At 53.6% G+C, this 15,124-nt stretch overlaps 7 protein-coding genes across 7 annotated transcripts; 3 read left to right on the top strand and 4 right to left on the bottom strand.

The window, feature by feature from the left end:
• Positions 1 to 2,127: 2,127 nt before the first annotated feature.
• Positions 2,128 to 2,922, top strand: J4E79_009484 (uncharacterized protein; the record flags this gene model as incomplete). Its single annotated transcript, XM_049358330.1, has 1 exon — positions 2,128 to 2,922. One exon carries the CDS (start codon positions 2,128 to 2,130, stop codon positions 2,920 to 2,922), a length of 795 nt encoding a protein of 264 aa, XP_049207185.1.
• Positions 2,923 to 4,478: 1,556 nt separating this feature from the next.
• Positions 4,479 to 5,165, top strand: J4E79_009483 (uncharacterized protein; the record flags this gene model as incomplete). The annotated part of the gene is made up of 1 exon (XM_049358329.1): positions 4,479 to 5,165. The coding sequence occupies one exon, from the start codon at positions 4,479 to 4,481 to the stop codon at positions 5,163 to 5,165; it is 687 nt and encodes a 228-aa protein (XP_049207184.1).
• Positions 5,166 to 5,677: 512 nt separating this feature from the next.
• J4E79_009482 (uncharacterized protein) lies at positions 5,678 to 6,463 on the top strand (the record flags this gene model as incomplete). Its single annotated transcript, XM_049358328.1, has 1 exon — positions 5,678 to 6,463. The coding sequence occupies one exon, from the start codon at positions 5,678 to 5,680 to the stop codon at positions 6,461 to 6,463; it is 786 nt and encodes a 261-aa protein (XP_049207183.1).
• A 75-nt stretch (positions 6,464 to 6,538) lies between these two features.
• Positions 6,539 to 7,664, bottom strand: J4E79_009481 (uncharacterized protein; the record flags this gene model as incomplete). Its single annotated transcript, XM_049358327.1, has 3 exons — positions 6,539 to 6,793; positions 6,880 to 6,948; positions 7,002 to 7,664. 3 exons carry the CDS (start codon positions 7,662 to 7,664, stop codon positions 6,539 to 6,541), a joined length of 987 nt encoding a protein of 328 aa, XP_049207182.1.
• Positions 7,665 to 8,483: 819 nt separating this feature from the next.
• J4E79_009480 (uncharacterized protein) lies at positions 8,484 to 9,454 on the bottom strand (the record flags this gene model as incomplete). Its single annotated transcript, XM_049358326.1, has 3 exons — positions 8,484 to 8,577; positions 8,952 to 9,165; positions 9,220 to 9,454. The coding sequence occupies 3 exons, from the start codon at positions 9,452 to 9,454 to the stop codon at positions 8,484 to 8,486; spliced, it is 543 nt and encodes a 180-aa protein (XP_049207181.1).
• Positions 9,455 to 9,900: 446 nt separating this feature from the next.
• Positions 9,901 to 10,892, bottom strand: J4E79_009479 (uncharacterized protein; the record flags this gene model as incomplete). The annotated part of the gene is made up of 2 exons (XM_049358325.1): positions 9,901 to 9,908; positions 9,956 to 10,892. The coding sequence occupies 2 exons, from the start codon at positions 10,890 to 10,892 to the stop codon at positions 9,901 to 9,903; spliced, it is 945 nt and encodes a 314-aa protein (XP_049207180.1).
• A 369-nt stretch (positions 10,893 to 11,261) lies between these two features.
• On the bottom strand, positions 11,262 to 14,974 carry J4E79_009478 (uncharacterized protein; the record flags this gene model as incomplete). The annotated part of the gene is made up of 2 exons (XM_049358324.1): positions 11,262 to 14,860; positions 14,914 to 14,974. The coding sequence occupies 2 exons, from the start codon at positions 14,972 to 14,974 to the stop codon at positions 11,262 to 11,264; spliced, it is 3,660 nt and encodes a 1,219-aa protein (XP_049207179.1).
• Between the last annotated feature and the right edge of the window lie 150 nt (positions 14,975 to 15,124).

The following is a 15,124-nucleotide window of genomic DNA, read 5'->3' as shown; positions in this document are numbered from 1 at the left end:
GGCATATGGTCCGCAAGTATCTCCTCCGGTATGTAACCACGTAAGTAATCGCATCTCCAGTTCCATGCAGGTAGGGCGATGCGAGTGAGTAGAGAAGTTAGGGCATGGGTCACGTCCCTCGGGTGAAGATCCAGCACTGCCTTCGTCGTTTGGAATGGCAGCAGAGCAGCAGAGCTTCTGGCATAAGCTGAGCTGGAGCTGTATCCACAGGTGAAAATCCTAGGCATGATAGAGGTCCGGTGGCATATTGCAGTGGCGGTGTGACGGGTGCAGGAGGTCCTTCGAGAGGCCGTAAAATGGTCAACATAGGCCGGGGTCTCCATGCAGCCGAGGGTGGCACTTCCACAGATTCGGGCAGGCACAGCTAGCAGTGGCTATGGAAGCCATCCAGTCGGGAAAGAACAGTCGCTTTGGAGAAGAACGATGCAACGCGAGAAAGTTTACACAGGAAGAACAGAAACTTTGCGTACTGAGATGTGCATCGGATGCTTCGCGACCAAGTCAAATGCCGACAGTTGTTCAGGCGTCCGTGTGGGTCACGAGCTCGTGCCAGAGACACCGCTGTGCACCAATCACAAGCTGCTCACACGCAACTCCGTTCTCGATGTCGAATGATCTGACCGCCTTATCTCGCTACGACGAAGCCGCTCCATCACGAGCCTGATCAAGCCAGCTGTGCGCTTAGCATCTATATGATCGGCATTGATTATGTGGCAGCGGAGAAAGCGAATGGGAGGGTCTCCTGGCAGTTGTCGCCGAAGCCCACCGGAGCGTTTTCCGGCTGAATGCAGGTGTGCGGCACATGCAAATGAATGCGAGGCGGTCAACACGCATCGTGGTCAAAACGAAAAGCGCCATATTGCTGCTCCGGCCACGGAAGCTGAAGCGCGCAAAAAGAGTAATCCGACTAACACACTATGGCAACGACTATGACGGAATCTGGAGATCGGATCGTGAAGTATCGCCGGCGAGAAGGCGCTGGACTTGAGGCCGAAATGAAGGTCGACTGCACAGGGCGTGGTGGAGACGAAAGGGGACAGCGCAGAAAGCAGCTAGACCGCATTGGTAAGCGACTAATGCTTAATCTCCACCCTCGGCAAAGTGGCGTGGCCAATGCCATTATCGATTCTGGAGCCACGGCGCCTCACACAAAGGACCGTTCGGTCGTGCAACACCGGCTCCGGCGCGAAAACAACACCAAGGGCAGGTGACGTCTTCCGTAAGCAAAAGACCGAATGTGTTGTTGGGTCCTCACAGGCTCGAGCGTGCGTGAACGGCGCAGTGAGATGTTTGCAAAACTAAACATGCGCTGACGCACCCTGCAGATTCTGCAACACTGACACCGTAAAGACACTATTTCAGGAAAATGATCTCCAGAGGCTTTGCTGGGAGGCCCAAGTGCCGGTGGAGAACCTCTGTTCAACGGGCAACACGATAAGGGCCGCCCCTGAAGATACCCTGACGAGATCGCCATCTAGAGGCTCAGCTCGCACAGAGCAGAGGCCGTGAGGACAAACGTGCCTCGCGATGCTCTCGAAATGGAAATGCTGCGTTCCTCCGCCGATAGCGCGTAATTAGAACAACAGCCGCCGGCCTGGGGATGGCGGCCTGTGTGCAGCAAGACGACAACAACACATTCTGGACTGAACGACCAACACAGGCCGTTCATTTCTGCAACACGAGAAGCCACCGCGAGCCTCCACAGCCAACCTGCCGATCTGGTCTTAGCACCAGGCACGCACCGCCTGCGAGTGGCCAGCGGGGCGGCAGGCCAGCTTGGTTCCTGCATTAGCCCTGACATCCGCCAGACCACTTGCAGCGCCCAGATGCTTTGGCCCCTGTCGCCCGTCCTGTTTCCCCCTTTCAGTGGCCACTTGTTTCCGGTCCGCGCTACCGTGCTGTAATCTCCTGACGGTATATATCCAGGCAGCGAGGTCGCCTTGCTGTTTTTTCCACTTCACAGCCAAACTTTCGAGCTTCAAGTCCTTTGACCTTCGGTCGTCCATTCGTTGTTACCAACTAATACTATCATTAATAATACACACTCGCCAACTCTCTCCCACCACCTCCACCACCAACCAACACTTCCAACTCTACCGTTTCAAGTTCTAATACCCAACAATCAACATGCGTTACTCCATCGCCATCGCTGCCTTCGCCGGCCTTGCCGCTGCCGTTCCCCAATACGGCGCCTACCCCGCCGCCCCGGCCAGCACTCCCGCTGCCCCGGCCTACCCTGCCTACCCTGCTCAGCCCGAGTCCAGCAAGCCCGCCTACCCTGAGGTCCCTGCTGAGAGCTCCAAGGCTCCTGAGTACCCAGCCTACCCCGCTGAGACTCCCTCCGCTCCTGCTCCTGAGTACCCCGCCTCCAAGACCCCCGAGGTCCCTGAGCACGAGTCCTCCGCTATGCCTACTCCTTCGGCCTCCAAGCCTGCTGAGTACCCCATGGAGACTCCTTCCAAGCCCGCTGAGGTTCCCTCCGTCTCCACCAAGACCCCCGAGGTTCCTGAGCACGCCACCTCTGAGGTTCCCTCTTACCCTGCCTCCTCCATGACCCCTGAGGTCCCCGAGGCCGAGACCACCTCTTGCCTCAGCTCCACCACCATCACCGTCACCGTCCCCTACCCCACCGGTACTCCCGTCGTTCCTGGTGCTGGCAAGCCCTCCGGCTACCCCATGGTTCCCGGTGCCGGCAAGCCTTCCGGCTCTGCTCCTTACCCATCTGCCCCTGCCGGTGGTGCTCCCTACCCCTCTGTCCCTGCTGGCACTGGTGCTCCCCCTGCTGCTGGCACTGGCTACCCCACCAAGACCGGTGGCTACGTCAAGCCCTCCACCCCTGCTGAGTTCACTGGTGCTGCCTCTGCTCTCAACGTCGGTGGCTTCGTTGCCGGTGTTGGTGCTTTCGCTGCTTTCTTCTTGTAAATGTCATAACCTTCAATTGAGCCTGTCTACGGGCAGGCTATGACTTTACACGATACATTGCATCGAGGATTGGTCTTCACTTCAGTAGATATCCTTGGTGTCGGAAAGGGTAATTGTAATTAGTCCGGGGATGGTGTGGTTGAATAAGAACTTGGAAAATAATCTTTCGTGCCTCATGATCGTGACGCTTCTATGCAATCCTCTGAACTTGATGAAATGCAACATTGTCCCTCAATCCCCATCCACCTTTTCCTCTTGCTTGACTCCTAGTCTGAAAGGCTTTCCAATGGAAACCTTGAACCGATGCTAATTGAACTTGGACCTTGTGGCCTCTCAACGGTAGTCATGATCTGCTCTGGCATGCGATGTCGTCGCACATGGCTACACAGCGTCAGCTTATAGGCATGCCTTCTTTGCTTATGCTCCTGCGAACGTGCCTGCTTCTTTCAGTGCCGCAAAGTCAAGGATAGCGCTGCATGCGATGCGATGACGCATGACCGCCGTAGCGAATGCTGCCCATCGATTACTGCAAACTCTCGAGGTCGCTTCCTAAGAACACCAAAACTTCACCCCACGTTCTCTTGCACATCAACTTCGACCACCACCTCATCACGGACGGTGATGACCCTGCATGGCGATAATTGTTGGAAGCGTAGCCTCGAAGCTATGTTTCGGCCACGAACTATATTTCGATAGCCATGGTTGTTTCATCAGCCGTGCACCGTCGCCGCGCTGCGAACGCCACCCTCTACAGTTTTCAAGCTTTGCGCTAGATCAGCGCGCACCAGGGACATCTAGCATAGTTCCTTCTACGGGTGCTCGGTTCGTTGGCGCACGTCTAGTATCTGGATGCAGGAGCTACGACACGACCATGGAAACACAACGAGCTAATTGCGGCATGCCGAATGCCTCCGACAGATGCCCTCGTCCAGCTTGAGCAGACTTACCCAGCTCTGAAAAGGCACATTTCAATACTGAACTGCATGACGGACGACTCCAACAGTCTTGGGAATGCTTAGTCAATACTCGCGTCAACGGGTAAAAGGTGGGGTTCCGGTATCCTTTGCTGCATGAAACGGCCAACCACCAATAGTACTCAAAAACATCGTCTAGACGTCTGACTTTACAGGAATGAGCGCAGGGTCACGATACTACCGCCCGAATCCAGAGCTTACCCAGCTAGCCACGTCTCACCTGAGAACCTACTCAGTCCTGCCTGACATTCCTGGCAAATCGTATGAATTGGAGGCGTCAGTGGGCTTGCCATTTTTGGAGTCAAGAAATATCTGCTTGTCAGCTTACTTTTAGATGATAGGTCCTTTGTTTCGGATGTGTAGGCGAGGATACGACTCGGTACGCGAACGTTGGACGATCGTTGCCGATGTGCGAGCCAGCCTGACGGACCTGAGCTGGAATAATGGTATGGAAAAATTGAGAAGTATAAAGTGAGAGAGTAAACTTCCTGAAGTCAACCACGCGTTCGCTTTGGTTTCTGAACCACTCATCCTACCTGATCGATTTATCAAAGCCATCAAATCGGACTCCCTCGCTTCATCATGAAGACCTTCACGCTTTTCTCGGCCTTCCTGGCCACGGCCATCGCTGCCCCAGCCACACTTGCGCCAAGTGATATCACACCACGCACATTGGGCGTCCTCAAGGGTCTTGCCAAATGTCCGGCAAACCCAGCTCAACCCGACGGGAAATTACCAAAGGGAAGCATATCGACCTCAGCCCTGGTGCCCATCAGCGCGAGAAACCCCGACAAGGCCTACCCAGCTACCGAATGGGCGACCGTCACCCCAAAAGACAAATGCACAATCTTCAACCTCGAGCTCGACTCCGACGCCACCCAAGGCAAAATCTGCAACCTCGTCTTCGACTTCCCTTCTCTCGTCCAAGCACCCGGTCTCTTCGTCTTCAAAGGACCTGGGCATTTCACGTTCACTGGTTATGCCATCAACGCTGGTGCAGAGCCTGGTGTTACTACGTACAACAAGCAACCGGCTCCAGGCCCCAGTCCGCCCAACCCACCGCCAGTCCTGAAGCCAGGCAACAGCTACGTTATCAACGGTGCGCCGTGTGGAATACCGCCTGGTATTGGCAAGGTGACTGTCAGTGGAGCATTGTGTTCCGAAGACACGACGTTGACGTTCAAGCAAAGCGACTTGATCTGTCCGTTGGGCTTTTACGTTGTGCTTACTGATGATCCTAATGCGGGAGGGTATGCGGCTCCTCACTAAATGTCTGGTGTCGTTCAATGATCATAAGTAGCATTGATTCAGTACATTAGCGTAAAGACTCCAATTCATGTTTGCGAATTCCAACTTTGACATTCTCTCGCGCCTTCATGAAGAAACGGGGCTACATGTAGCGCGGTCGGGTTCGCTCTTTCCCTACCGTCATTCTGCATCGATGCAACTCCATCATCGTCCGATCAACATCGTTAATGCCGTTATGAGGGGTGTGAAGAAATATGCTATCTTGAGAATCGCAGCGATATGGACACGCATCGACGTGCATCGGAAGTCTCCGACACCCGATCGCTCTTGCGTGTTTGCGACGTTGCGCGGGGAAGCGTACTAACCCTATCAATCTCTACAGCGGCAAGAACTCGACTTACTTTGTATCGATCAACCAAACCGTCCCATTTGTACCATCGCAATATAACAAATCTGTTCCGTGTGTCATTTCCAGGATTCAGATGCGAATTATCGTCCCGCGTCAAATTCATCTAACTACCTAGAGGCTCAAGATGGAAGCGTGCAACAACACAACAACTGAACGTCTCAAGAACGCAACATGGTACTTCTTCGATCTCGACGACACTCTCCACGAATTTCGCAAGGCATCTTCCGCCGCCGTAGACGCGACACTCCACCTCATCCTGGCATACCACGCTCACCATGAACTTTCTTCCGGCAAGCCGCTCACAATCGCCGAGCTAAAAGCGGAATACCTCAAGATCCTCAAAACCGGCACATCTGCCGCATTCGTGGATGGCAAAACAAGTCACGAGTACCGCGCCGAGCGCTTTCAGGGTGTTATGAACGCTTTTGGTATTGATTGTACGGATAAACAGATGCAAGCCTTGCTCGACACGTACGAAACTGCAATTATGCAGAATCTGCAACTCAAGGAAGGCGCTATACCGCTCCTTAGAACACTCAAACAACAAGGGAAGAGCATAGCGATCATCACCGAAGGTCCCCAAGATTCACAAGAACGTACCGTTGCTGCTTTGGGCCTAGAGCCGTATTCCGACAGGCTAGTTACTACGAATAAGCTTGGTGTGGCGAAGATTGACGGCCTTTTTGGCAAGGCGTTGGAGATAATTGGCGTGAAGAGCGAGGAGGTGGTCATGGTAGGCGATAGTTTGGATAGGGATGTTGTTCCCGCGGCGGAAGCGGGGATAGACTGTGTGTGGTTTGTTCAGAAAGAGGAAGGTGAGAAGATTGTCACTATGGGAGGGGAAGAGAGGAGAGTGATTGTAGTGAATTCGTTGGGTCGGTTGCAGAGCATTATAGAGACAGCGGACTGATCATTGATAAGCCTGCAGCACATGTTGCGCAGATGCAAAGCAGAGGAAGGGTATGGAATAAGTCGTAGCATCCGCTCAATCCTCCCCGACCAAGTCCGTGGACCACTCCGGAATGCGATTTCCGTCCCCGTCGATGAGATTCCCCTCCTCGTCAATACGGTCTCCGTCTTCGTCGACGAGATTTCCATCCTTGTCGATACGCTGTCCGTTCTCTTTGATGATATTCCCATTCTTATCGAGTATGTTTCCGTCTTCATCCTTAACTGGCATGGAGATGGCTTCGGCAACTCGGAGAGAGCCATCTTTCGGGCGCTGAATGTGCTTCAATTTCTAATACCTTTAGTCAGCCATGATGAACCCCGAGGAAACGTGTCCGCGTTGTGTTGTCGCAAGACCACCAAAAAAAGGTCACTTACATTGCTCCAAAATTTTCTGCTCGGTCTGAACAGCATACCGCTGAAAGAGATGGCGTGGCCGCCAGGCTCCTACTGGCTGTTAGTAACGAGAGTTCCAGTAAGGTAAGAAGAGATCTACCTACATTCCACACTCTGTGCTCGTCAATGTCAGTCTGGACCTCGTGCGAACTGTTGACCCCAAGTTTGCCGATATTCGTCGCCCCGATTTCGGCTCCGGTGTCGATCTTACTGCCCGTCTTGTTCCACATGGCAATACTGCACTTCTCCGTGCTCCATGTGGCTGTGATGATCCAGACGCCGAACTGAATAATGTATGCGATATAGTTATCCGTTAATTGCTTCATGTTGTCCGTAATCCAATCCTCAATGATCTTGCGCGCATCAATATTAAACTTCTTGTGCACCACGTTTGGCGATACAACTACACCAGCGCCGGCTTTTGCAGTACTGCCCACTGCGAAATTGGCTCCAACGTCCACGGGTGCTTGGGCAGCGATTCCGGACACCTCAGCTTTGGCGCCGAAACCACTGCCTTCGTTCTTCTCGACAACCTTCTTGTCCCATGTGCATGTAGCAGGCTTGGTCAGAACGAGATCCTTCTTAGGGACCTTGTAATCGTTGGGGTTGTGCTCCTTGAGTTCAGTAAGATCGGTAATGACTCGCCACCCTCCATTTTCATCGAAGAAGCCGCAAGAGCCGGGATGGAAGTCGAGGTTAGAGGGTGGTGTATACAAGTAGGTGCCTTCGGTGCACATGCTCATAATTTGGGCGTATGCTGTCTCCATTTTGCTGTCGTGTGTGCTTGAGAATATGAAGGGTTCTGGATGAAACGCAGGTAGAGTGATTGAAGTCTGGTCTTTCCACACCTGAGAGAAGCTACCTATATAACGTCGCGCAAGTTGTTTACTACGAAGAAAAAGAAACAAACACTATGCGCTCAGAGCTGAGAGCTCCTATCTGCAGCTTGTCAAGCCATACCCCTAGTACTCTGGAGTAGCTAGGTTGACCCCAACAGTGATCGCCGAACAGAGGGTACAGCTGCGAATTTTTGGGCAAATGACGGGCTGCGCAAAGGTGTTGTCAGTCAAACACCAAGCACTGCTCCGCAGATCATGGAATACGGCGAGGCTATCGAAGATCATTTCCTCACTCTAATGTTGATCGATAGGGCATAGCGAGAGTGTCGAAAATCGTTCCCACACCTCTATGTCGATTGATAGGGTGGCACAGTGAGGGTACTGGAAATCATCTCCACCCATATGTAGTGATCGCTGGGGCGGCCCGCGCGCCATCGGTAGCTCCGAAGATACACAGATTGTACGTTACCCGCGGAGCGACGTTGTCATGTACCGTCGTCCTAATACACAATATGTACCAGAGCTTTGCGCTTGTGACTTTGCGCGAGGCTACGAAGGCGATCAGTTATTGGTGCTTGTAAACTCGTAACGAATATGCCCGTCGATTTCTGCGAATTTCGGTACGCCAACGCACATCCGAACTTCGATCCTGATCGCACCTGCGTCATTGAAAGTTTATAGTCTGGACTCCCGACCAGAATGCTGGATGTGGAGATGGTCGAAGCTTCCTATGATGTTGTTGTGTCGTCAGAAAGCCGCCATATCTGGTGGATCTAAGCGAGGTGGGCCTGCTGCGATGGCATTCGTCGTGGGCTTCTGCGGGTTTGACTCGATCGAGTGGCTGCGAGGCTATACGGCAGCCGCCATCAGCATGTCAGTGGACTCGTGTTCAGAGGGACGTCGCGCTATCGGCGTACTCGAGAACGCGTCGTTAGCGCACACGTCGCGAGAGCTGTCAGTGTCAGTGTGCTCCGTGCGCAATTTCGGCATTCGCTCCCGCAGTCCACGAGTCTTGCCGATGCCACAAGCGTGAAAGCAAAGGATTAGCACGGCCTTAGCATCAATCACTCTACCCAAGACCGCAAATTGACCATGATGATCGTCTCGAGACAACGGCAGTATTTTGAGCTGTCCTAGATGACCTACTAGCAGCAACCTACGCCTCCATCTCAGTCTCGCCATCACACTCCATTCCGTCCATCCCGACTTACATACCACATAGCCTCATGCCCATCACACCTCACCGTCCCCCTCGCTGCCACCTTCCCGCCATGCAAATGCGCAAACCGCTTGACCGCCTCGTCAATAATATCGGCCATATCCTGATTGTTCATATCGAACGAGAACTCATGCGGCGTGTTGGGTATAGCACCAATACTGAACCCGCAGGGAAATTGGTGCATGTGTTGCTGGTAGCCTTCTGGTTTGCCTGTGGAATGTCGGTGTTAGTGGGGTGATGAGTGGAGGTACGGGCTGGATTTACCTTCTAGTTGAACGATCCATTCACCGGCGTCTCCGAAGATGCTAAAGCACGACTCCTGGCATTCGGTTGTGGTGGGTGGGTTGGCTGCCGAGAGAGTGGTGTCTTCGTAGGTGAGTGTGTCGCAGTGGCCCAATGTGCTCTTGTCGCCTTCGCAATAATTGATGTCTGGGGAGAGTTGGGCTACTGACAGGGTGGCAGCGAGGAGGCTGAGAAAGAGAGATGGTGCTGGGTGCATATTGATGGCTTGACCTGGTAAGTTGAGAGTGATGGTGTGGAGTGGAAAATGGGTTGTGAGTGAATATGAGGTCGTCTTGTATGTGTTGACATGATTCTACGCCTTGCACATACATACGAGGTGCATCACAGCGTAGGGTAGTTATTGGATGGAAGATGGACTGATGTGAGACGTGCAGCGGTGATGCGAGGTAAGTCATATGCCCGCGGGGATCTTCAGATGAAGTGACGAATCAAATTGACGACAGCATGTTCATCGGCAAACAACAGACCATGATCTACATACCCGCCACTACGGCGTAGCTCATTCACGCGCCGTAAGCTGCATGCGCGCGTAAAACTCCAGACCAGCGCGTCGAGATACATCGGTTATACCACCCTTGTATGTATCTGACATACTGGCACCATGCCTATTGGACGCTTCGATCCTTTTCTTCGTCGCGCTTCTTAATCGGCTACTGAGAGTATTCCAGATGCTACAACTCAAACTGTCTGCTCTTACGATCTTCCTCAGTCTTCTTGTCATCTTCCCTAGCTCGCTTCCAACCTTCATCATATCGCTTGCGAACTTCATCATATTGCTTCCGAAACTCGTCATATCGCTTCCGAAGCGCCTCAGCGCGCTTCTGTACTCGCGCCAATTCATCCCCCGAAAGTTCAACGTCCTCGTCTATTCCATCCACATCAAAAGATCTTAACCGCTTGGCAACACCGTCAGAAACCGAAAACACTCCCTCATTCCGCTCAACGACCAAAGCGTGCCTCCTTTTCACTCGTTCATTCTCTTCCTTCTTTCCAAGCATCTCACCACTCCGGAAGACAAACGTGCGGTCAGTAAGTCGCTTCCACAACTTAACGAATGGACATGACGTTTCATCGGACTTATCCGAGCTTTTTGCAATACGAGACTTGGAAGAGATGTGGATGCGGCCATCGTTAGACTTCAGCGGGGGATCACCAGCGTGGTTCATCTGCTCGGCAAAATCCTGCCACAGCGCGTTCATCTCTGTTTGATAAGCCTCGGGCATATCATCGTAATCGGGGTACTCCTTATACATAGCGGTAATCCGATTCGTTATCTTCTTAAGTTTACGCGTAGGCGTGTCCTGGTTGATACGCCAGATCTTCCCGGCAGGACCATACAGCTCGATAAGTTCTTCTACAGTGGTGATCGAAGGATCGATTCGTCGGCTCAGCGTGCTGACATATGCGTCCAAGTCCTCTTTTGTAGCTGGATCCATTTCAAGGGAGTTAATGGCGGCTTGAACTTCGTCTGTGAATGTGGACATGGCTTGTTTGGCGTTATCGAGAGCGAGGATGGCACGATTGCCAGCGGTAGCGATGTTCGCTTGTACGGAGGCTTTTGGCGGGGCGGAGGCGGAGGCGGACACTAGGCATGCTAGGCTAGCGAAGAGGGTGGTAGTCGTGGACAGCTTCATGTTTGTGACGAGTGACTTTGGGTATAAGGTTGAGAGATTGAGTAGAGGCGGTGGATGGGAGGGGATCAGAAGGTAGACTGGTGGTACCATATATACATCGAGGGAAGAAGCAAGAGGGTGGGTGATTCACGCGCGGACCGTGCTGTGGGAAGGCGAGTGAGCTGCCTATCGATGACATGCTTTCACTATCTACGGAGGACTAGCGGTGTCTTTCACGCGTGGTTCCATGTAGTGAGACAAACTTATGCACACTTAGATAAAGGTAGCAAACAATATGGGGTATCCTAACACATCCAAACTAATCCGCCCGAACAGAGACGCCGCGCAATGCTTTTCGAAATATGCAACAGAAACATTTTTTCTGTTCAATCAAAGTCCTCCCATCTGACTAACCTCCCCAAATCCCACTCTCGCCCTACCACCTCTCGGCCTCCCCCTCTTCATCGCACTTCCACCAACAGCAACACTCCCCCCAAACCCACCTTCCCTCAACCTCCTCTCAAAACTCGTCACACCACCAACCCCCAACCTCGCATCCCTACTACTCTGCACAGGCGGCGCACTCATAGTCCCCAACCTACCCCTTCCCTCCCTCTCCAGAAACGAAGAGCCCAGCGGCCGCCGCACAGGAGAAAGAACACGTGCTTTCTCAGGACTAGGCGGGAGTTCAGGTCGTTTAGCACGGACAACGCTACGTTTACTGGGTGTTTTGAGGTAGCCTGGTTTACTGCTTGTGGTAGGTGGAGGGGGTAAGGGCGTTCCGGACCAAAAGGTAGATTGTGCGGCGTCGCCGAAGGAGAGGTCGGATTCGTCGTCTTCGGGGATGGTTGCGGGAGGGGGGCGGGCGGCAGATTGAGGTTGCGGGTAGGTATTGGGCCGACGGAGTATTGAGCCTGGGGGGCGGGTTGATGCGGGTGAGGGTATGGGAGCGTAGGGGTTGGGGGTCAGTGTTGGATGGCGGGGTGGTTGTTCTGGCGTGAGAGACAGGGAGAGGTCAAGATCGTTGTTAAGACCCAAAGCGGTCTCGTCGAAGGCGGTCCAGGACTCGAGTCGTTGCGTTTCGTCGCCGGATTGCTGGAAGCCTCCTTGCCCGGCATCGTTGTTGCTGTCATTGTAGGCGAAGTCTTCATCATTTCCGTGACCGTTGTAGTCATCGCCATCATCTTGTCTGCGTCTTCTCGACCTACTAGGAGGCGATGGACTCGCAACCCGTTGGCCACGCCGCTCGGTAGCACGCTCGGCCCAGAAACGAACCATGGCCCTAACATGCTTCTCAAAGTTCCTCTCGAACAACGCTCTCGCGTTCTCCTCTTGCCTCTGGAAGTTCCAAAGACGCCAGCCCATCTTCTTCAGAGCACCAGTGGCAGCAATCTCTGTGCTCTCCTGCCGCAGAGCGACAGCTTGCCCTTCAAGTGTGTGTACAAGGTCCATGCGTTGTGACCAGATGGCGAAGTAACGGGTGGAGAGTTTGAAGGCGTGGAGGCTCTCGGCTTGGGCATCCTGCTGGCGGAGTATGAGCGTGCGGTCGTGCCATTGGTGCAAGATTGCGCCACTGCTTTGGAAAGTGCGATTGTCGAGTACATCGTTTGCCCTTTGTGTCAGCACTGCAATGTGGTTTGCCTTGTCCCGCCAGTGCTCAAAGACTCTGCGCACGAGATTCGTCTTGACCATTCTACGGACTTGCGAGTATGTGTCGCGTCTGCGATTACGGCGCGCATGTTGTGTGGCTTGGCTCCATGTGTTCAGTGTGTGTTTGCTAAGGACGTAGAAGCGCGCATCGGCCGACCATTGGTTCAACTCTTGGAAGTGTGCTAGCCTCTCCTTGAGCTTGTCGAAAATGCGTTGCTTGAGCTTTTGCTGATATTGGGATAGAATAGCGAACTGCTCCCTTCTTCTCTCCGTAGTGATAGCTTCCATCTTGCGCAAACACGTCCGCATCAGCTGAGCACGCTTGAACTGGGCGAACCGAACTTCCGCAGTATCGAGGGTGTTGACGCGCTGGTTGGTCTTGGTGACCCAGGATAGGAATGTTGACTGCTTGAGCTGTCGATCGTGGACACGCTGGAAGAGGGATACTCGGGATGCTAAGGTCCATTTGTACAAGCATTCAACAATGATGCGGTCGTTGATCCGATCCTCGAGAGCTTTGATTCGCAATCTGTCATTCCAGGCAGTGTAGGCATTGCGTAGGACGCGCATGCGGTCAACATTGCGTGCTTGATGGGATAGCTGAGCGTCTTTGCGCCAATCCTGGAACTTTGCACGAAGCAAACGACCGTTGGTGCGTGCTTGGACCTGGCGCAGTAGTGGCTCGAGCTGTGCCTGCCTCTGGAGTGTCTGGACTGTTGTTCGAAGAAGGGAAGTCTGTCGAAATTGGTCCGCCTGGGTTTGCAGTGTCTTTACTGCCACTGTCTTCTGCTGCCACGTCCGGAACGTCTTGCGCATGAGTGTTCCATCGCGCCGATCCGTGGCCCACATGTTCCGCTCCCTCATGATCTCGGTGATCTCGCGCCATTTCTGCAGTGTTGTCCTTGCTGTCCTTGTATCATGCCAGTTTGCTGCGCCTCTGTTGAGGTACTCGTTGTTGAGAGCATTCCACGACTTCCTGACGATCTTCTCTTCATAGTATGACTCAGCGAAGTCATTGCGATCCTGCACTTTTGCTGCGCGTGCTCGCCATATAGAGAGGAACTTTGCAAGAGCAAAGTGCTGGATCTTCAGTTCGTTGACTGCCGTGATATCGCGCCAGCCGTTGAAGAAGCGTGTGCGTAGAATATGCCGTCGCGCAACAGATGTTCGTTGAACCTCGTCCTCCGCGCATTTTGCCCAGTGCGTAAAGGCTTTGGTGAGCAGGAATAGACTGCGAGCCTTGTCTGCACGGGTTTCTAGTCGATCGAAGAAGCGATTCGTCTCTCGACCAGAACGCCTCACAAGCGCGGTGTCTCGTAGCTGCAAGAGGGAGGCCCTGAGCAAGACACGACGATCGAAGGCGACGGCTGCTCTCTCCATATCGTCGCGCAAATTCATGCGCTCTTGCGTGCGGTTCCGCCATATCCGTATACACTCCCGCGTCACTCGGTGTAGCCGTTGCTCTTCGAAAGTTTCCGCATCGTCCATCAATCGGGTATCGGAGGGTCGGAACGGTTCGGGGACATACTGTTGGTGTTGTGTCTGTCGTGATTGCTGAAGGCGGCGCTGGTGCGGGGAATCGTAGGGATCGTTCGGTATGGGCGCGTTCACTCCTGGTATCTGGATGGAAGAGAGGTCGAGGCTAGCCGTGTGGTCGGTGAAATCGCTCTCGTCTGCATCGTGAGTTCCAGTTCTGTATGTCGTTGTAGGATTTCTTCGAATTCGCAGACTGCCGTAACTTGAGACAGATGTACTGCGCTTGTGGACTGGCGGCTGCTGTCCGGAACTCGACCTCCGAGGCGCGACGCCATTCACTTTGGGGCGACTGGGAAGTGGCGCTGGCCGGTACGAATGCGCTTCGGTGTCTGATGTCGCGCGACGATGGCTGCGGGGCTTGTTGGCATAGCCATCAGGAGCATTCTGCTGTGATGCTCTCCTCGGGCGCACAGCCAAATCGCCATAGTCGGTGCCTGCGACCTTGTCTGCAGTCCCATCAAGGAAAGAGTCGAAACTCCCGGTTCTCGTATACCGCCCTAGGCTCGCCTGCGCCCCTCTACGCGTCGCGTCAATGTTATTCGGGACTTCAACGACCTCTTCGTCGCCGAGTTCTCCGTTGAGGCCGAAATGCTCCTTCACCACGCGCAGGACTAGCGACATCAAGTCTTCGCCTTCCCGGCCATATTCCTGCATGCGCAACAGGAAACTGTAGTAGAGAGCGGCATCGGTAGGCGAAGAACGGTGCTCCTTGACATATTCGTCATATGCGACGAAAAGAGCGTCAATGGATCCATCGTGGGAGTCTTGCGCGCGAAGGACGATATTGTGAATGGCATCGGAGACTACTGCGGTGTTAGTATATCCATTGATCGTTTTTTTGCCCTGATTATTTTACCTTCATCCCGACAAAGATCATCAGCTGTTATAGCCCTCGCATCATCTCCATTCAGCCTCATGGAGGATAGCATTCGTGCACGCGACTAGTTCGTCTCCGGCGCGTTCGCGACAACATGGAAGGGACCGGCGGCTGTAATGATTCAAACAGCAACCAAAAAGCAGCGGCATGCGAGAAAGTAGTCGTGGGTCCGTCGCGCAACAATTAAGCA

The sequence above is a fragment of the Alternaria viburni genome, assembly GCF_023758015.1.
Source record: "Alternaria viburni strain BMP 2772 chromosome Unknown scaffold_25, whole genome shotgun sequence".
Lineage (NCBI taxonomy): Eukaryota > Fungi > Ascomycota > Dothideomycetes > Pleosporales > Pleosporaceae > Alternaria > Alternaria viburni.
This window is presented reverse-complemented; position numbering and strand designations above follow the sequence as displayed.